This window comes from Anabrus simplex, chromosome 6 (assembly GCF_040414725.1).
Source record: "Anabrus simplex isolate iqAnaSimp1 chromosome 6, ASM4041472v1, whole genome shotgun sequence".
Classification (NCBI taxonomy): Eukaryota; Metazoa; Arthropoda; class Insecta; order Orthoptera; family Tettigoniidae; genus Anabrus; species Anabrus simplex.
In genome coordinates, this window is record NC_090270.1 from 114,652,797 (window position 1) to 114,674,674 (window position 21,878).

Genomic DNA, 21,878 nt, shown 5'->3' on the forward strand with positions numbered 1-21,878 from the left:
TGACAAGGACGGAAGCTCCGTCAAGCTCAGCCCCACCCTTCCCCAGTCATTCCATGTGATTTGTTTGAATGTATGTTTCATGCCAAGTTTGGGCTACTAAGTCGTATGAAACATATTCACAAAGCATTCCAAGTGTGTTTACTCGGATACGAATTGCAGCTGACGATGATGACTGTTGTTTTATTAATGTTAATTTTTAAACTCCATTTTCTGCAATATTCAGCAGCTCTTGTTGTGCTGTTTTGCATACCAACTGATGTTAGAGAGAGCAGTATGATTTCATCTGTGAAAACCAGCCCATAAATTTCTTTATTGTTAAGACATAGGCTTGTCATATTCTCCTTCCCTTCATTATCTAAAATATCAAATATTGTTAATAAACTAAATGAACAATACTGGTAATAGCTTGCATCCCTCCCTTAGTCCAATATTTGAATGAATCTGCCTACCTTTAAATTTTCCTTTAATTTAATTGTACATTAACCTCTGAATACAGTTCTGTTGAGGCATTAATCATTTTATTTGACACCCTTATTCTAGCCAGCCTCACAACGACAGCTGACAGAATCAAAGGCTTTCTATAGGTCTAGAGCTGTAACATACAATTTACAACCTTTTCTTTCTTTCTAAGTTGTTATCCATTATTCTTTTTTAATTAGAAATATATTGTCTCAAGTTCTCATTCCTTTCCTGAAAACAGGCTGGCACGATAGGAGAGTAGAGTATTCTTCACACCAAGCAAATGGCCATGCAGTTAGGGTTGCGCGGCTGTGAGCTTGTAGTCGGGAGATAGTGGGTTCGAACCACATGCTCGGCAGCCCTGAAGATGGTTTTCTATGATTTCCCATTTTCACACCAGGCAAATGCTGTGGCTTTACCTGAACTAAGGCCATGGCCTAGCCCTTTCCTAACCCATCGTCGCCATAAAACCTATCTGAGTAGGTGCGACGTAAAGCAAATTGCAAAAAAAGAAAGAAAGTATTCTTCAGCCCGTTTTATGAGTCTTTTTGCTTATATCCAGTATAAATCATGCTAAGTGTATCCAACAGATGAATGCCCCTATAATTATTATTTGTAATGGATCTCTCTCCCTTCCTTCCTTTTGTACATGGGGCATATTATTCCTTTTTGCCAACATCTTGGGATTTTCCTACCTTCAAAAATTTAATTAATTTTTTTTAATTATTATTCCCAGCATATGATTGTTATTGCCAAACTTTTTTCAAAATTCGTAAGTAATTCCACTAATAGCACCTGTTCCCTCCCTTTTTCCTTTCTTCATTAACTCTAGTGCTACATCCGTATTGGATTGTCTAATATGGGCACATACTATGGAGTGACAAATTGCCACTAACAGTTATCACTCATCTTTGTCATTGCTCTGAAAATGATCCTGATTGCAGGTTTGAAATGTGTCAGCCTATAATGATTATTATACAACCAAACATCCCCAAAATAACATAAACCGGGTGAGTTGACCGTGCGGTTAGGGGCGCATGGCTGTGAGCTTGCATCCGGGAGATAGCGGGTTCTAACCCCACTGTCGTCAGCCCTGAAGATGGTGTTCCATGGTTTCCCATTTTCATACCAGGCAAATGCTGGGGCTGTACCTTTATGAAGGCCACGGCCGCTTCCTTCTCACTCCTAGGCCTTTCCTATCCCACTTCAAGACCTATCTGTGTCGGTGCGACATAAAGCAAATAGAAAAAAAAAAAAAGGAATATATAATATAATGTCATTTAGTGGTCATGAAAGTCTACATTTTAAGATTACTGAGTTATATCATTTGGAATATAATGAATAGGGACTGGATTTTTTGAAAATTCACATGCTCATATGCAAATGCATCTTTTGTGCATTTATTGGATTTATTGCATATTCTAAACATAACAACGTATTTATCATACACATTTAAAATTAAGTATATTTTAAAATATCTCGAACAAAATTAGTGTCACCTGTGTGTTGGACATCCCTTGTAAGCAACTTTCTGAGTAACAGGTAACGAGATGGCAGTATTATACGTAAGCATGCTGCCCGACTATTTCAAGGAAGGGACGGGGTGGGACATTCCTTTCACCATTTTGGCAGCCAGTAGCCCAGGGTTAGTTTTGTTAGGAGTTCTTCAGTTAATGTGTTACTTTATTCTTAATCTGCATATCCTTTACTCAAAATGCCTAAAGAGAAGAGCAGCAGAAAGTATTTATTTAATCAGTGGGTGTCAGGTAATTATTCAGCTGATGGTGTTGATTTCTATTGTCAAGTATGCTCGAAGAGTGAAACATGAAAAGAAATTTCAACTTGAACAACATGCAAAAACGACTCTCCATATTACGGCAAAGGTGGGAAAGAAGAACAACACACTACAAGTTATGCAGCTAAAACCGAAGCCTCCACTTAAAACATTTTTAGCTGATCTTTGTAAGGAATATTGCTGGCCTGCACTGTTCGCGTTCTACTAGTAGCCATGTTGTTATTATTCCTATAATTTCATTTTCACCTATTAATTTCCTAACCTCATCATTTCGTAGCTTGCTCAAAATGCCCTCTGAAAAGCCTGCTTCTTTGCTTTTATAGCTAGTTGGACATCCTTTTTCCCACCACCAGATCTATTTATCAATGAACCGCTTTCCTTGCTTTGTCTTTCCGAGGATTTCAGCTGCTGTTGTGTGTATTTGGACTGTGAATTTGTCTCACATGGCCTCTACAAATTAACTATATAAGAAAAAGAAAAAAAACACAGAGGTCAAGAGAGGCTAGAAATCCAATCCAGAATATGTTTTCAATAATCAGAGAAGACTTCTGTGTGAAGTGATGCTGTAGACTAGTAAGTGTTCTGGAGGAGGGAGATAGAATAAGATAAAGAAAGTCTCCTTATTCATCATGCCATTCCCTTATACTACATCTCAGTCAATCTTTTCCTAATTGTTTCTATTACTTATAAACAGAATATACAGTAACAGCAGACATGGAAATTTTGTAGGAGGCATGATACCTGAGTTGCACAGGCATTGATTTCTCACCAAGGCAGCCATGGTTCAGAACCCGGCCAATTAATGTCGGAATTTAAAAATGAAACGTCACATTCCAGGTTCAGATTTTATGCAAGACTGGAGGTCCTTTGGCTATGATCATGATATCAACAGTTAACATAAAATACAAGCTTGCTTGCTTTATGGTCTGTGTAGCAGTGTTCCAGTACTTCATTAATGCTGTTGTTGGTGCTACGTGATTGGCCAATGTCATCTTATTGAGATAATGATTTTCTCTCAGTGTAGTCTGCTTCTGATGACCAAATCCCTCTCTTTGTACGTTACATCCTTCTTTGTTCTATTCACTATAGTTACTGTCTTGATGGACATGCTGTGCCCTCACATCAGGAAGTGTTGTTGGATGTATTGCAGTCTCTCATGCCAGTAATGAGAGAAATCACCAAAAGTTCCTGCATGGCTGCCCTCACCTGAACTCTTGTCTTATTCTCTGTACTTTGCACTAAGCTGCATGGCCTTGTATCACAGAATGATGAGCAGTGATATGAACATGATGTTACACTGCCTAATTGGCCTAGACTTTATATGCACAGACATATCACACTGCAGTGCTCATCATTTCTGCAGTATTGCCCATTGTAGGCCTACACTTCCAATGAACAGACTCTTGTACAGAGTAATCAGCACCAAACTTTTTATACATGGGTACTTTGCCTCATGGCGTTGTCTTTCATAATAAAATATTTCTTTAATACATTTGTCTGAAATACACTTTGCCAATAAACTTTTGTAGTTATATTAAGAAAGTAACAGGCAGCATTAAAGCTAATTTATAGGGATAAGCTTCTTCTAAAAAGCATAGAAATGCATCCTTTTATTGGCAAAGTATAGATAAACCTTTGTCTATTAACTAGCCAAGAAATCTCTATAATGTTGTACTCCTTCCTTTCATTCATCGTTTACTCAGGAACCCGAAACTTTTCAGGTATGATCACATTTTGTGTCAGGAAGTGTATACTGTAAAAATATCTTAGTACAACTTGTGTTAGGCATTCTGATTTCATGTGCTTTGAAAATCTGAGGTTATGAGCAATCTTAGTATGAATAATGGCCCAGTATTGTAAGTTATACCACTTTAAAAATTAGAATTAGTAATTTTAGTTCTTATTTCCTGTGCCCCATTTCATTTCTGTTATAAGTGTATAAGTACTTTTTTTTCAATATTCCTTCCAGATTCAGTACCAAATTGCAGCCAGATCCATCTTTTATGTCGGGTGTTGTTCTTTGTTCCTGTGCTGCAATATTATGGCAGAGGAAAGCTCCTGCATCAAACTTGTAAGCTCATAGACAATATTAATCCTTTGATCTCACATTATCACAATATAGATTTATTTATCCTATGAATAACGTGACAAGATTTCCCAGCTAAGATTTTTTTTTGCTTCAAACAAAGCAAAACTATGTAAAATTCATTATTGAATTACAATTTTAAAATCCGTTAATGGGATAAGTTGACTTAACAGCAAAACTGAGCTGCAGTATGTATAATCTTCTTTTGACAGTGAACTACATTGAACATTTTACTTCTCAACATACAGATGGTAATTTCTTATGTGTCAGAAATCTCTGTATCAGAAGTTATTGGTGACTTGACTAACTTTAAAAATATCTAAGACATAGTATGACAACTTGGGACATCTGATCACAGAAGTTTAAGGGATAATGTTAATGTTTGTTTCTTGATCAAGGCTGCAGTAGAATTAGAATTTATTACCCATAATCTTACAGAGTTGCCTCCTTATAGATTAGTATACTTCCAAAAAATGCACACAAACCACACCCTGCAAAAGACATCTGCTTACTCCAGTCTTGTTCTACTGTGCTTACGCTTGCCTGGGTGCCATCTCCCTCTACCTCTCCCTCCGTGGTTCTCCAGCAACTTGGAGGGGCAACTCCTTCTTTCTTCCTTCCCCTCAAACTCCACAGAAAACCAGTAGCTGTAGAGGGGAAACTAAAAATACTTCCGCACTTCTGGACATACGGAAAGCCACTATGAACCAGGTGGCACGTCCTCCCCCTTCTTATATCGGGATGCAGACACCCACGCATGCGTACCACTTAACGTTCCCCTGCTCTAAAAACCTGGAGCTAGGGGGTTCCTCTATCGACACTGCGCTGAGCTGGTGTGTCCTTTATCTATCATACCATTTACTTGTTTTTCAGCCTTACTATACTCAACTTCCTCACTACATCAAAAAATCTGCTACATCTTCCATTCCTTCATCAAATAATACATAACTCTATGATCATTCCCTTCCTGGGCAAACAAGGATAACTCGCACTTGTTCATGAATTTCATTTTTACTTCTTGTGTTTCCTAACACACTTTCAACACGTGGAAATCTTCTCTCACCTCGCCACGCAACACACGTCTTATTGCCTAATCCTTTCATCCAACCCATATATATTTCTCCATCAACCACCATATCAGACCCCTATGTGTTCTATTTACATTTTCTATCTTTAAACTAATTTTTTGCCTTACTCGACTAAATAACGAGAGAGACAATTTACTCCTGCATTCTGCCTCTGCTTTCTTGTGTGTATATATATTCTTTCCATCATCGTCCAATACAGACCTCTGTTGACCCAATCTCTCCCCCCAGTACTCCCCCAGCCCCATCCACTCAAGCATGCTTCTCAACTTATCCACCCAGTACGTTCCATCCTTACTTGAAATGTGGTGTTGATATGCAGTGTCATCACCCTCTAGTATACATCAGCCTTCCCACTTTAAGCATACATGCGAGCATCAAGAAGTACTCACTTTCTCCACCGGAGCACTGCAAGCATGGCCAGTCAGGACGAGCGGCACGCAGTTCCCCACAGCTGTTAGGCCTACATTCTGATGATTTTACTGTTGATCGGCTTACTGTTTTAGTATTTCACCCTCTCAAAATGTTCAGTCACTTCATCTCCTATGTTTTTTAAAATACTCTGGATAAGAGTTCTGCAGATTACCTGACCTAATTTCTCAGCATGATTAGAACTGTCATTTGAGTCGCACTTTAAAACCTCCGAACTCTTCAAAACAGGCAGAACTATGGTAGTTAAAGTCGTACAAGCTCCTGTATTAACAAATTTTGCAGCTTCACACACAAAATCATTAACAGTGTTTATAATCCACACCAACCGTTCTGATGGATAGAAGAAGACATTACACCGATCTTGCTTAAAAATTATGTCCATTAGTGGAGATCAGCATTTTTCTTGTTGAATTAGGCTACGGCATGGTTCACAAGTTACTTCTTTTCTTATTTCCTTCACAACGAAACCACTGAGGAAAGCAAGCGATGCAAGTTTAATAGACACTACCTCCAGACCTGTAAAAGAAATAAGGGTATTAAATTTACTGCATAATAACAGTATGGTTATTATTTAGAATACTTTTATCTAATAACCAACACTAATTAAATTTCGTAAAAGTGATTATACGTACAATGCGGCTTGTGAAGATTTTGCAGGATTTCTGTCACTGTCCCTGGAATGTTAGGGATCACTTCCGACGGGACTGAATGAGATGACTTGACACAGCTAATAACATTCATCTCACGAGTATGTTGATTTCGCCATTTCAGAGGAATTCCTATCTTCAAAATTTTGTTGAGGGCAAGTACTACAGCCCTTGAATCCAGCATATCATTGTTGCCTGAAGTTCTTCTCAAAATGCTAAAGAACATTTCTAGGGAATTGCTGTTAAATACTCTAGTTAGCACAAAATGAAAGCCAGACGACAATAAGTATCGGATACAGAGAACTGTAGAACACGTAGTTAGCCGAATAGCCTCGTAAGTTTCATTGCTGAGAAAACTCGCTCCTTGCTCATGGCATACTTCCTTCACATCCTCAAGATATACCAGAAACTCACTATCCTGCCAGTGAAGCCTGTCATCACCTGTGTTGAAAAAATGGATCTTGTCAGGGCAAAACTTAGCATTGTTGTGACTGCTAACATCATGGATATTGAACCATTTCTGAATCATTTTCTTGAAGTATATAGTCGCTGTGCAGTCTTGGAACAAGTGGGCTTTTAGATGTCCAGAATGTTTTTGGAGATATTCCAGAGCTGTTATTACTGGTGTAGAAAATATGTCCTTCGCTCGTTTCACATTCATTTTTTCTATGTTGTTTGGGCTTACATGTTTTTGAGTCAGAAAGCGAACAGGTTTTACCACTTGACTTGCTTGCAATTCATATAAATTCTTCACGTGAGAGCCACTTATTGTGTCTTCTCCGTCAAACATGGTCTTCTCTAAAAATGTGTTTCTTACGTTCTTTAAAATGTGACATTGGTCAAATGCAAGAAATAAGGGTCGGTTCGGGTCATTTGGGTGAGTAATTTGTGGCTTCAAAATCTTGCTGTTGGAAAGTCATCTCATCATATTAACATTGGTCTTATGATTATCGGAAACTAGACGTATTACAAGAAATCCACAAGCCTCAATCTCTCTGATAACAGACAGTGTCACATTATACAGTTCCTTGCCTGAGATTCGTTTGGTAAAGAAGTACGCGGCTGGAAGTCTGTACTTAGTGCATAACCCCACTATCATAAAACAAAGCAAATTATTGGCGAGAATTTCAGATTCCCTCACATTCTTGACGTTCTTAATTTCGGATATAGTATTATCTGGAACAGATGTGGTTTTGTGACCAAAGAAAGTATCTAGCTTTTTGTCATATTGCAATTGTTGTTTTATTGCCATTTCATCCACTATCAAGGAACATACTCTTTCAGCCTCATTCAAACGTTCAGATTCTAAGCAGTGTTGCCAATCCATAAATATTTTCTCCGCTAAATTTTAGTTGAAAATCTGCTAAATTCCACTAAATTTCAAACTGAAGCAAAATAGCATATACCAGCTGTTTTAATAAAAGAGATTAAATCAACACTCACCAGTTTCAGAACAGAAGTCCATCATCCTCTCCTCCCCGCACTATATGCTCTGAAGCAGATGTGCTGAGATGACGTCCTCTGCTTTCATAAGAAGCCGCATGGTACTATTCTTTTCCAAAATATATGCTGGCAGTTCACAGCAGCAAAGCAGATAGGGAAATTTTCAAATCTATTTCGAAAGTTATTTTCACTTTCATTACTGTGCTCATTGTTTTTTATAAATGCGGAAAGAAATAATGTCAAAAAATTTCGTATTCATATTGCACAGCTAATAGATGGAACGTCCGTGTTTGGGATATTTGGGAAACTCAACCAACTAGTCTTTTAAAGTTTAGTTATGTAACCACTCTTTACGAAATATCTGACTCCTTTTTAACCTTTTCTTTCAACAGATTGACGTACCAAAATTAACCTAATCTCAAAAGAAATACGATATCAAACGCGACACTACCCGGCTCATCAAAAATACAGTAATGATTGTAACAAATTCTGACTGAGGCGGTGGACCAGAGCTGGTCTAAGAAACGAGTCGTAGTATGCAGCATAAGTTCAATACAACGGGATTAAGTAGACAATTATACCGTAGTAAGTTATTTTTTTCTCCTTGTGATGAAATGTGATATTGTTGCCGCTGAAAATCGCTAAAAGAAGTTCGAAAATCCGTCAAAAAATCCGCTGTCCGCTAAATGGAAAATTTATCCGCTATTCCATTTAAAAATCCGCCAAATTTGGCGGAAAATCTGCTGAGTTGGCAACACTGATTCTAAGGTTAATCTCTCTTTCACAAGGTTCGTAACTCCTGTGTCGCATGAAGTATCACCCAAATACCTGGACAATGTGCTTTTAGAAGGCAACGTTAGTATATTTTTCCTAGCATACTTATAACCTTTGGACGATATGCATTCCCAAACTATACTGTGTTTCACCGTGGATTCTGTCCATCTCGGAGAGCATTTCTCAAAATTTGCTATTTGCTCAAGAAGGAATGAATACTTGGCAATTGAGGGATCATGCTCAGCTGTTTTAATTATTCGTGACAAGGCTTCATGATAATTATTGTTATAAATCTCCAACTCCTGATTAGTTTTATTCAGTTCGTTTTCAAGACGTCAAAGTTTAGCCCACACTCTCCATTAGTCAAAATTTATTTGTTTCTATTTTGAGTAGCTTCTCGTCTAAAATGTCGCACGGACATCAACGGAACGATGAAAGTTATGATTTGCAGGACACTCATGCAGGGTAACACCTGAAGTATTACTTTCGTCACAGCCTGGCTCAGTTGATTCATATTTCCATTTCTTACCTTTGGCAATGACTGAATGTTTTATAATAGGTCTACGTTCTGCTTTGATCTGTTGGACTTTGTAAGATGGATAAGAAGGGAAAACAGAGGGAACAGCAGCATCCTGCAGTTTCTTAATTTTCAATCCAGGTCGATAGTCAGACTCACAAAAATGAAGGCTACATAGCACAGAAGATCTAGAATTTAAATTGGGCCTGAAGTCTGCTCTTGATATAACTTTAAGCCATTGTTCTCTGAGGTCAGTTCGGTTGGGAAATTCATGAAATGATACTCCTTTCACTTTACTACTCCAGCTTGTGCAGCAAGGCACGCAGTAATACACCTTTGCTATTGATAGATTGAAACCTGCAATAGGACATTAATATGCCAAGTTAATGTAGCCTATGGCAAGATCGTAAGCAATAACTAATTAAAGTAAATATGTTACGATAGCCTTCAGTGAAGTTAGAAATTAGATTAAAAGGGTATGAGAAACTTGAACGGTGCGCGAGATTTAAGCATGCCTTGTAATTACTTCCTTTAATAAATTACTACCATTACATACCTTCTTATGATGAAATAAATAGTCTGTACTTCCACTAATATCACAACTCAACACAATCCAGTAAACTACATAAAGAAACGACACTCGACACATTGTTTACTCCCTCTTTCTTGTTGTTCCTAACGTGCCTTTAGCGCGGGTCTCGTCCACGCTTCTAACGCCACAGCAGCCAAAGTAGTCCCTACATGATGTTCGCAAAGAAGCACGCAAGCCGAACGAAATGGGAAGGCTGAGAGATATACTAGAGGGCGATGGCAGTGTGCAGGAGCATACCCCCTCTCCCTTTTTTAATCTTGTCTAATTATTTATAACTTTCTTTAATATGTTTACCATAATACACTCATTACACATTAATCTTACACCAGCATTTGCAGTACATAATGGGAGTCCCATTACAAACTTGCTATACTTACTCACCAATTGATATAATGACCTGCACTCTTTCTCCACACCCCAAATTTCTCCTCCATACAATGCTCTACTTTTAACCACTGCCTGAAAAACCATTATCTGAATCTTAAACTCTATATTCAGGAACTTACTTTCTAAAATCTGAATTACTGAGAGCACAGCTAGTCCTTTCCATTTGGCTTGCTTTATTTGCTCTACCCATCTCCCATTGCTGCTCAATTTTAAAATCAGGTACTCTAAATTTTTAGTTATCTCGGTTTTCTCTTCTCTTATCATCCATTGTTCCTTGGATAATCTATTCCTACCCTTCTTGGCTTCGTCTTTCCTCTGTTCATTCTTAGAGACCATCTTGTCACGAATGATACCACCTTACTGATGCCTTTATTTAAGCCTCCAGCTATCAGCGCCAACAAGATAACATGATCTGAAATAATCAGTCCCGGAATTTCCTGCTGACCTGATACCGAGCAGGCCCACTTGTCCCCTCCACATCCTTTTAATATGTCATTTATAAATAACCTACATGTTATCATCATCATCATCAGCATAACAAAAGTAAAATAATTTGTATCCTTGTTTCAGCCTCAACTTAGATTCAATAACATCACTCCCTAGTCCATCCTCGACTGATGCAATAGTACACTTGGTCATACGTAGCTTCAATCGCTTTACGCATCTTGTACAACACCCCTAGCCTCCTTAGTCCATCAAATAATGCTCCCCTGCTCACAGTATTGATGGCCTTCTCAAAATCCACTGCTGCTGTATACTATTTCCCTCCTTTCCTATTAATATACTTGTCTGTAACAATCTTCACTATCATTATATTATCCATGCTCCACCTTCCTTTTCTAAAACCACTTTGTCCACCTCCCTCTCCTCAAACCACTTTGGTATAATGAAAGAATTTCATACTCCTCTGCCCAGTCTCTTAGCCTATTTGCTAGAATTCCAGTATATTCCTAGCTTAACGAGTCTAACAGGATTGTTTTTGTCTCCTTTCTTTTTGTAAATGGGACACATTATTCCTTTCTGCCATTCTTTCAGAAATTTACGCAACTCAGAAACCTTATTGCAAAACTTCGTCAAACACTCCAGCACTTTAGGGGCCAATGACCTAGCTGTTGAGCCCCTTTAAACAACAAAAATCATCATCATTATCATCATAATTTATCATCTTCATCATTATCATCATCATTCCAACACTTGCTTATTTTTCACCATCTCTTTCGAGAAAACATTTGGTATCACATTTACCCCCCTTCCCTAATACTCCATAATCTCTTTATTTAAGCTTGGAATATAAATATGTACCTCCCCCCCAAATCCTCTGATCCCATCCTCCCTTCTCCCTAATTCCCCTCCCCCTAATAGACCTTTAAAATATTCCACCTACCTGTCATGCTTTACTCTCGACTTAACAAACCCCTTCTCCCTTCTATTTATTTTGTTAATTCTTCATGTTCAGGTTCATGTTTGTGGGTTACTGTAGTCACGTCCTAGTTCGTGAACCATGGGCAACGGCTGAGTGGCCTAGTAAGTGGTCCTGAGAGTCGGGATACCAGTTGCTATGGAATGGGAGTGGGCATCTCGGACATATTCTGAGTCGTGGCCCTCCTTGTGCTCAGGCGGCTAGGACTATACAATTCACCGGTGGTCCATAACCCGTCAGAGGAGAGATCCTCACTTGGACTATGTGCAAGTAGGGCAGCATCCTGCTTCATGAATTTACCGAGCTCAGAACACTTTAAGCAAGCCTCGGACCTATGGGAGTAATGGAGTCCCACTCCCATTTGACAGGCGAGGGACTCCTTGGAAACAACTTGGCGAACGAAATGGAATTCGATGGGGAGCTATCAATATTAATGGGGCTTATGGAAGAAAGAAGGTAGAACTGGCTGAGTCAGCAAAGAGAATGCATCTGGATGTGCTAGGAGTAAGTGATATTCGGGCAAGGGGAGATAAGGAGGAAGAGATAGGAGATTATAAAGTGTACTTGACGGGTGTTAGAAAGGGAAGGGCAGAGTCTGGGGTAGGGCTCTTTATCAGGAATACCATTGCACGCAACATAGTTTCGGTTAGGCACGTAAATGAGCGAATGATGTGGGTAGATTTGTCAGTGGGAGGAATTAGGACAAGGATTGTGTCTGTGTATTTACCATGTGAGGGTGCAGATGAGGATGAAGTTGACAAGTTTTATGAAGCATTGAGTGACATTGTGGTCAGGGTCAACAGCGAGGATAGAATAGTGCTAATGGGCGATTTCAATGCGAGAGTTGGGAATAGAACTGAAGGATACGAAAGGGTGATTGGTAAATGTGGGGAAGAAATGGAAGCTAATGGGAATGGGAAGCGTTTGCTGGACTTCTGTGCTAGTATGGGTTTAGCTGTTACGAATACATTCTTCAAGCATAAGGCTATTCACCGCTACACATGGGAGGCTAGGGGTACCAGATCCATAATAGACTATATCTTAACAGACTTTGAATTCAGGAAATCTTTTAGGAATGTACGAGTTTTTCGGGGATTTTTCGATGATACAGATCACTATCTGATCTGTAGTGAACTAAGTATCTCTAGGCCTAGGGTAGAGAAAGTGAAATCTGTCTGCAAACGAATAAGGGTAGAAAATCTGCAGGACGAGGAAATTAGACAGCAGTACATGGATATGATTAGTGAGAAGTTTCGAACAGTAGACAGTAAGCAGGTTCAGGATATAGAAAGTGAATGGGTGGCATACAGGGATGCTGTAGTAGAAACAGCCAGGGAATGCCTAGGAACAACTGTGTGTAAAGATGGGAAAAGGCGAACATCTTGGTGGAATGATGAAGTGAGAGCATCCTGTAAACGTAAAAAGAAGGCTTATCAGAAATGGCTCCAAACAAGGGCCGAGGCAGACAGGGATTTGTACGTAGATGAAAGAAACAGAGCGAAACAAATAGTTGTTGAATCCAAAAAGAAGTCATGGGAAGATTTTGGTAATAACCTGGAAAGGCTAGGTCAAGCAGCAGGGAAACCGTTCTGGACAGTAATAAAGAATCTTAGGAAGGGAGGGAAAAAGGAAATGAACAGTGTTTTGAGTAATTCAGGTGAACTCATAGATCCCAGGGAATCACTGGAGAGGTGGAGGGAATATTTTGAACATCTTCTCAATGTAAAAGGAAATCATCATGGTGGTGTTGCAAACAGCCAAGCTCATGGGGAGGAGGAAAATGATGTTGGTGAAATTATGCTTGAGGAAGTGGAAAGGATAGTAAATAAACTCCATTGTCATAAGGCAGCAGGAATAGATGAAATTAGACCTGAAATGGTGAAGTATAGTGGGAAGGCAGGGATGAAATGGCTTCATAGAGTAGTAAAATTAGCGTGGAGTGTTGGTAAGGTACCTTCAGATTGGACAAAAGCAGTAATTCCACCTATCTATAAGCAAGGGAACAGGAAGGATTGCAATAACTATCGAGGTATCTCATTGCTTAGTATACCAGGCAAAGTATTCACTGGCATCTTGGAAGGGAGGGTGCGATCAGTCGTTGAGAGGAAATTGGATGAAAACCAGTGTGGTTTCAGACCACAGAGAGGCTGTCAGGATCAGATTTTCAGTATGCGCCAGGTAATTGAAAAATGCTACGAGAGGAATAGGCAGTTGTGTTTATGTTTCGTAGATCTAGAGAAAGCATATGACAGGGTACCGAGGGAAAAGATGTTCGCTATACTGGGGGACTATGGAATTAAAGGTAGATTATTAAAATCAATCAAAGGCATTTATGTTGACAATTGGGCTTCAGTGAGAATTGATGGTAGAATGAGTTCTTGGTTCAGGGTACTTACAGGAGTTACACAAGGCTGTAATCTTTCACCTTTGCTGTTTGTAGTTTACATGGATCATATGCTGAAAGGTATAAAATGGCAGGGAGGGATTCAGTTAGGTGGAAATGTAGTAAGCAGTTTGGCCTATGCTGACGACTTGGTCTTAATGGCAGACTGTGCCGAAAGCCTGCAGTCTAACATCTTAGAACTTGAAAATAGGTGCAATGAGTATGGTATGAAAATTAGCCTCTCGAAGACTAAATTGATGTCAGTAGGTAAGAAATTCAACAGAATTGAATGTCAGATTGGTGATACAAAGCTAGAACAGATCGATAATTTCAAGTATTTAGGTTGTGTTTTTTCCCAGGATGGTAATATAGTAAGCGAGATTGAATCAAGGTGTCGTAAAGCTAATGCAGCGAGCTCGCAGTTGCGATCAGCAGTATTCTGTAAGAAGGAAGTCAGCTCCCAGACGAAACTATCTTTACATCGGTCTGTTTTCAGACCAACTTTGCTTTACGGGAGCGAAAGCTGGGTGGACTCAGGATATCTTATTCATAAGTTAGAAGTAACAGACATGAAAGTAGCAAGAATGATTGCTGGTACAAACAGGTGGGAACAATGGCAGGAGGGTACTCGGAATGAGGAGATAAAGGCTAATTTAGGAATGAACTTGATGGATGAAGCTGTACGCATAAACCGGCTTCGGTGGTGGGGTCATGTGAGGCGAATGGAGGAGGATAGGTTACCTAGGAGAATAATGGACTCTGTTATGGAGGGTAAGAGAAGTAGAGGGAGACCAAGACGACGATGGTTAGACTCTGTTTCTAATGATTTAAAGATAAGAGGTATAGAACTAAATGAGGCCACAACACTAGTTGCAAATCGAGGATTGTGGCGACGTTTAGTTAATTCTCAGAGGCTTGCAGACTGAACGCTGAAAGACATAACAGTCTATAATGATAATGTATGTATGTATGTATGTATGTATGTATGTTCCCCACATCTTGTCCCCCCTCTTCTCTCTGCACTGTCTATTTATCGCTTCTGTCTGTTTCATTTGCCATTCTTTCTTCCTATCTCCTAATCTGTTTTTGTATTGTTTTCTTAGCTTGCAAAACTCCTCTCTTTGATCCTTCTGTGCCAGTTTCCTGTATACTCTTAGGGTTCTTTCTACTTCCTTTCTCTTCACTTCGCACTTATACCATTCTACCCATATCCCTTTTTACTCCCTTTTCCTCTTTCCTCACATGCTGTAGTTTAGATAGGCTTTTCTATTAGTTCTAGAGCCAAATCCCAATTGTTTTCCTCTATAGCGATATCATTACCTCTCATAATGATTTGAAATTTTTCTTTCTTAACCAAAGTAGCTTCTCCTTGAGCTCTTCAGGCCATTTATATTTTGCCAATCTTGTACACCTCTCTAATTCTCCCCCACCACCTTTCTCCTCTGCTTTCTCATCCCTTTTTATAATAATATATACCGGGGTGTGGGAAGATTCCGCCCAGTCCACTGCTTTGATCTTGGTAATTTCCTCCAGTATGCCTCCCGAACAGATCACCAGATCAATTGCACTCCCTCCTTGCTCAGTGATGTATGTTAACGTACCCATTTTGTCGCCTCTCCACCACCCATTTAAAATATACAAATTCTTTGCTGCATATAATTCTAGCAATTTAATTCTGTATGAATTATTTTCTTTATCTTCACTTCTTCTTATATCTCTCATTACTTCCATCCCCTCTTTATTGTATACTGGAATTGAACCCCCAATCTTATCATTCCAGTCTCCCATCAGAATGAAACTGTCTTCCATGTACTTCCCCCTTAATGCATTTATTTCCTTATTAACTCTTCAAAGAAATCTGTTAGCATACCCTGAACTTTTTGGGTGGTTATAAGAGAAAGTCATATATTTTTGTCTCCTCCCCTCTTCTTCTGAGTCTAATCCACATCATATCTTCCATCTTATTCAGAATATCTTCAACTAGCCCGTTTAACTCTTCCCTTATTAAGAGTGCTAACCCCCCTGGATTCGTGCAATTTGACCCCGGTTTTCTTTTCACTCTGTCTTTTTACCTCAAATCCCTTTCTTCTGGTAACCATGTCTCCAATAAAGCCACAATATCATAACTGTTAACTACCTCTTCTACTTTAATATTAGCTAGTTTGCTTAAAACCCCTTCAGTAATCACAAAACTTACTTTCAATACTAATTATCTGTCTCCTCCCTGGTTCCTCTCTCTAATCTGTCTTATTCTTGTTCTTATTGCCTTCTGCAGGGTTAGACGTATTACTCCTAGTTAACCTTAGCCCCTCTGTATCCTCCTTCTTCCCAATAATTTTAACACTCTTTTCACCCTCACTTACCCCTTTCATTTCCGCTGACTTACTTGTCTTAGACCACAAGTCTTTTTTAGACTCGCACTTCTTCTCCGACCCAAATCTTCTCGTCTTCTTACTTACCCTTCCTCCCCTCTTCTTGAACGCATCACTTTCTTGTTCCCCTCCTCACTTGCCACTACATGTTCTACTCACTCCTGTAACTTTGAACTTCCACTCCCTGACCTAGATGTACACTGGACTTTGTTCACTTCCGTTATCTCATCCTGTACCATGTCATCACTTTCTTCTCTTGCCATGACCCTCTTCTCCTTCCTCTCTGTCAGCTGGACCTCACACTGCTGATGTTGACACAAACCCTCCATTTCCTGCAGCCTGAGCACATCCCATGCACGTGACCAACTGCCATCTCCAACTACCAGTTTCTATCCATTAACTAATGCTTTGAGCCCTTGTTGTCTAGCTAGGGGCTTTACGTCGCACCGACACAGATAGGTCTTATGGCGATGATGGGATAGGAAAGGCCTAGGAGTTGGAAGGAAGCGGCCGTGGTCTTAATTAAGGTACAGCCCCAGCATTTGCCTGGTGTGAAAATGGGAAACCACGGAAAACCATCTTCAGGGCTGCCGATAGTGGGATTCGAACCTACTATCTCCCGGATGCAAGCTCACAGCCGCGCGCCTCTACGCTGTTGTCTAGCCTTCACAAGATGCCTATTTAAAAAATTTTGTCCCTGAGGATGGTTTTCTGTGGTTTCCCATTTTCACACCAGCAAAATGCTGGGGCTGTACCTTAATTAAGGCCACGGTTGCTTCCTTCCTGCTCCTAGCCCTTTCCTATCCCATCATCGCCATAAGATCTATCTGTGTCGGTGCAAATTGTAATAGTAGATTGCCAGGGGCAGTGAATTAAAGATTACCTTATAACAAAGTAATGGAAAAAATGTAATAAACAGCATTGATTATTATTATTATTATTATTATTATTATTATTATTATTATTATTATTGTTGTTGTTGTTGTTGTTGTTGTTGTTGTTGTTGTTGTTGTTGTTGTTGTTGTTGTTGTTGTTGTTGTTGTTGTTATCATCATCATCTCATTCATGTTTGTATATATTTCTTTCCAGGAAACATTATGACATTGTTGCAAATGTCCTGTACGTCATTGCAGTTCTTGTGTTGATATTTAGTACAATTTCTCTACACCATCTCAGCCCACTTTTGACTGCAGCATTTGTAATTGTCACCCTTCAGCAGGTATTTGATTCTCCATGTTCGTCATCAGCGCATGAGACTTCTCATGCAGCAAATGTCTGTATTGATTCTGATTCAGTGGTTGATTTGCCTACTTCAGTCACAAACAAGGAGAAGAAAGAGAAATAAAGGTAAATTACCCAATATTTTAAACTTTTTGGATAAGATAAATAACATTAATTGTGGAGTTAAAATCAGAGGTTGCTTTTTGTATGCTTCACAATACAATAAGACAATTGAACATACTTTTAGCTAGTTGTACTTCCTCTTAAAACAGTAATCTCCACCACAACTGCCACCTACATAAGTGCCTTGTAAATTATTCCTTATAGAGTGAAACTTGTCCAAAGCGGAATCCACTGGGACCAAGAAAAATTTCTGGATTGAATCAAATTAGGCAAAATGTTACACACAATTTACTTACTCCTGTTTCTTAGTCCAGTTTTGGTTATGCCTCAGTAACATGTGTAGTTTTATGTAAACTTTGCAGTACTCTCTCAGGAATCAGGAAAGGGACCTTCCTGAAGATTGTGACTTAATAGTGATTTTCATAAGCAGTCAGACAATCCCTGAGCAATGGAACCTTTCACTCCAGAAACATCATCCAAGCCCTATTCAAGACTGCAGTTAACTATTATCTCAATACTGAACTAGAGGACCTGTTGTGCTCTGCAGCATTCCTTATATGTAGGTCAGATAACTCATCTTGATATGCCTGTCGTAATCATATTGTTTTGCCTGCCATTTTCAATGGTTTTATGAAACCATAGTTTGCCGCAGTTCATAGTCAGTATTCATCTATTCTGATGTCATCATGCCATCTGTTTGGTAAAAATCTATTCATATTATCGCTTTTTTATCCTGCAGTTCTTGATGCAAAGCTTGGTATTGTGTTGTAGAAGGCAATGGTATTTTTATTCGCGGTTCTGTATAGAACGGTTGTCTTGTGAGCTCATATGTTAGTCTTGAAGGAGCGTTTTTTGCCAGGCAGAGAACTTTTTAAGATACATGGCCTTCAGTCTTTCTCGTGTAGATAATATCTAAGGTGTATATCATGATGGGGTCTGCTTGCAGGTAGACCTTTCTCTTTTAGCAGTATGCAAGTTATTGGGAACGCTCTGCCATTTGTTGATTATATTTGGAAGCTGGGAAATGTTAGAGAATCAAAGAGTATCTACCAGGGAACAGTATTCTTCCGTCATCAGATGAAGTGTATATTCTCTGGCTTGACGGGTAGTAATCAGATATGGCTGCATGCAATGACATTACTAAGGATGTAAATCACATATATCAGAATGTAAATGAAAGTGTACTGAGCTTGATAGCTGCAGTCACTTAAGTGCGGCCAGTATCCAGTATTCGGGAGGTAGTAGGTTCGAACCCCACTGTCGGCAGCCCTGAAGATGTCGTGTTTTCCCATTTTCACACCAGGCAAATGCTGGGGCTGTACCTTAATTAAGGCCCTGGCTGCTTCCTTCCCACTCCTAGCCCTTTCCTGTCCCATCGTCACCATAAGACCTATCTGAGTCAGTGCGACATAAAGCAACTAGAAAAAAAAAAATGAAAGTGTTAGTGATTTACAACCTGCTAAGTACAGTATACAGGGTTATTCACCTAAGGTGTTACACGGAAATAAAGTCTAAACCATTAAAGATATTGGTATTCTGTTTTTATATTCGTAAATGATACCCAGGGACTTGTAAAATAATGTGTTATGTATTGTGATGGGGTGATTAATAACCAAGATATTAATACTAACTCATATTTTTAAATGGAACGGCACAAATTCGTCCAGCTGGCCTAAAAGTTCAACTGCACACACGTTCAAATATGTAAGTATTTTCAAAATCGGACAGTTACTTTTAGAGATATCGCTAAGAACATAATGCGTGGTTTTGCATGCCGCATTAGATGGCGTGTAGTCGGGCAAGGACATATGACACGGAAGTAGTTTCCTGGGTGTGATTGCAGCCACAGAATGGATATCAGGCATGTAAGCATATTGTACACATGTGATGGGTTTGCAAAGTGTGTATGACAGGCGAACTCAAGGCAGGACAGAAAGGGTTAATGTTTCTAAAAGGAATAAAATAATTACTTTGACTTGGTACCTTTGAGATAGGCCACGGCTGACGTCCTTTCCAAATCCTTCCCATTCCCATCCGTGGGGAAAGACCACAAACTGAGCGCAACCTGTTACACATGGATTTCAAAACAAAACAAACAACAACTTTAATCTTCCTTCCCCGTTGTGTGTTCGCCAGTCATACAATAACGTTGCACACCTAGGGTATGTTATGGTACATCACATTTTGTGTACGATAGTTTACATTATATGCTTGGTATCCATTCTGTGGCTGGAATCAATGCCAGGAAACAGCTTGTGCCCCAATACATTCTTGGCCGAACATACGCTGCCTGATGCGGCATGCAGAAGCCCAAATGTGGTTTTTATTGATATCTCAAAAAGTAACAGTCCGATTTTGAAAATACTTACATATTTGAACTTGTATGCAGTTGAACGTTTAGGCCTGCTGTATGTATTCGTGCTGTTCTATTTAAAAATATGGAGTTAGTATTAATCTCTCGGTTATTAATCACCCCATGAGAATAAGCAGTACATTATTTTACAAGCCCCTGGATATCATTTACAAATATGGAAACAGAATACCGATATCTTTAATGGTTTAGACGTTATTTCCGTATAACATCTTAGGTGAATAACCCTGTATATTGCTGGTTAGGATAAGCCTTCGCCTGCAGTTATTGGAGTGATCATTTAATGATTTGATTTTATGATTACTAAAAGTTGGCTGAACTTAGAGACACCTCAGTTTCCCATGATTCACCGGCAGCTAATTCCAGAGAGAATAAAACAAAAATGAAGCAAATCGGTCCAGTAGAACGAATGGACAGATTTGCCAAAGCTGTTTTTAATAAAACTCTTAGGTGTATGTCATCAGTCAAAGAGGAACTGCTTCAAGACCTATGCAGGCAATACAAATGCTACATTCTATGTGTATAGGAGGCACATAGAAGCAGTGAAATGCATCGGCCAAAAATAAATGGACTGTTCCGAGCTGTGAGACACCCCACCATAAACATGGAAGGCAATATTTGTTCGAACTGACGTTCAGATTCTATCACGGCCTTCACAAAAGATTAAATCCTTACCACCGAGCTCAATAACTACACAATCTCATCTCAGTATAAACCACTCAGCACTGCATTTCTAGTCAAAAAATCTTGCAACTTCCAGAACCAACATATTGCCGTGCCAGTTATTGGTGATTTTAACTGCCATAGTGCCACGTGGGGTTATGAATGACTACAAAAATGGTATTGCATTGCAGGAATGGGCAAAAGTAAATAAAATAACTCTCATACATGATCCTGAACTACCACCATCCTCAAACAGTGAGAGATGAAGACTGGTCTATTACCCTGATCTTATGTTTAGCACTAGCAACGTCAGTCAGCAGTGTGTAAAGTCTATATGCAGTCCAATACCAAACACGCAGCACGGACCAATCATGTGCAAAATGCTTTCATCTTTGAGACGCCAAGGAGTTCCTTTCTGCAGGGGGTATAATTTCAAGTGAACTAACTGGTCAAAGTTTATGGATATGTTGGATGCTGCAGTGTCTACTCTATATCTAATACCAGAATCTTATGATACATTTGTAGAAGGTGTGAAAAAATGCTCCACAATGCCTTTATCCCATGGCTGTTTGGTTGTCACATCCCAGTCTCAGCTCAGATCTAGCTGCCCAGTTCGTGAAATATAAAACCCTGTACGAAGATGATCCGTTTGGCAAGAGGGCATTGGAAGCTGGCAATCACCTCATCCCATCCTTAAGTGCAGCAGAAAGAGATCATTGGATCAGGACACTGGAAGATCCAGATCTCTCATGAGGTAGCCACAAAGTATGAAAATTGCTGAAGCACATCAACAGCGCCCAATGAAGACCAGTGCAAACTAGATTGCACATCAATTACGCATGAATGGAAAGACAACCCATAAATGCAGACTGCACGAAACCCGAAGAAACAACCAAGAAGCAAGGACCAATCGTACTGCACCCTTCAGCTTGTTGGAATTGGACAAGGTTATCACAGAATGCAAAACCAGAAGTCAACGGGCATGGATGACATCCAGTCAGAGCAGATAAAGAATTTTGGACCTAAAACCAAGGAATGGGTTCTCCAGCTCTTCAGTGACTGTATGAGGGGATGCTATATCTGAAAGGTATGGTGAAAGTTGAGAGTG

The 21,878-nt window shown here is 39.5% G+C and overlaps 1 protein-coding gene across 4 annotated transcripts in view; it reads left to right on the forward strand.

The window, feature by feature from the left end:
* PGAP1 (GPI inositol-deacylase) overlaps positions 1-21,878 on the forward strand; it is a 202,261-nt gene that overhangs the window by 168,415 nt on the left and 11,968 nt on the right. For 2 of the 4 annotated variants that reach the window (XR_011018454.1, XM_067149883.2), the window contains exons 14-15: positions 4,224-4,325; positions 17,482-17,739. Coding sequence is in view for 3 of the 4 variants with exons in the window: in XM_067149883.2 (XP_067005984.2) it covers positions 4,224-4,325; positions 17,482-17,737 (358 nt within the window). In the remaining variant the exon portion in view is untranslated. The remainder of the gene's footprint in view (positions 1-4,223; positions 4,326-17,481; positions 17,740-21,878) is intronic. The other 2 variants (XM_068228327.1, XM_068228328.1) reach the window with 1 other exon arrangement.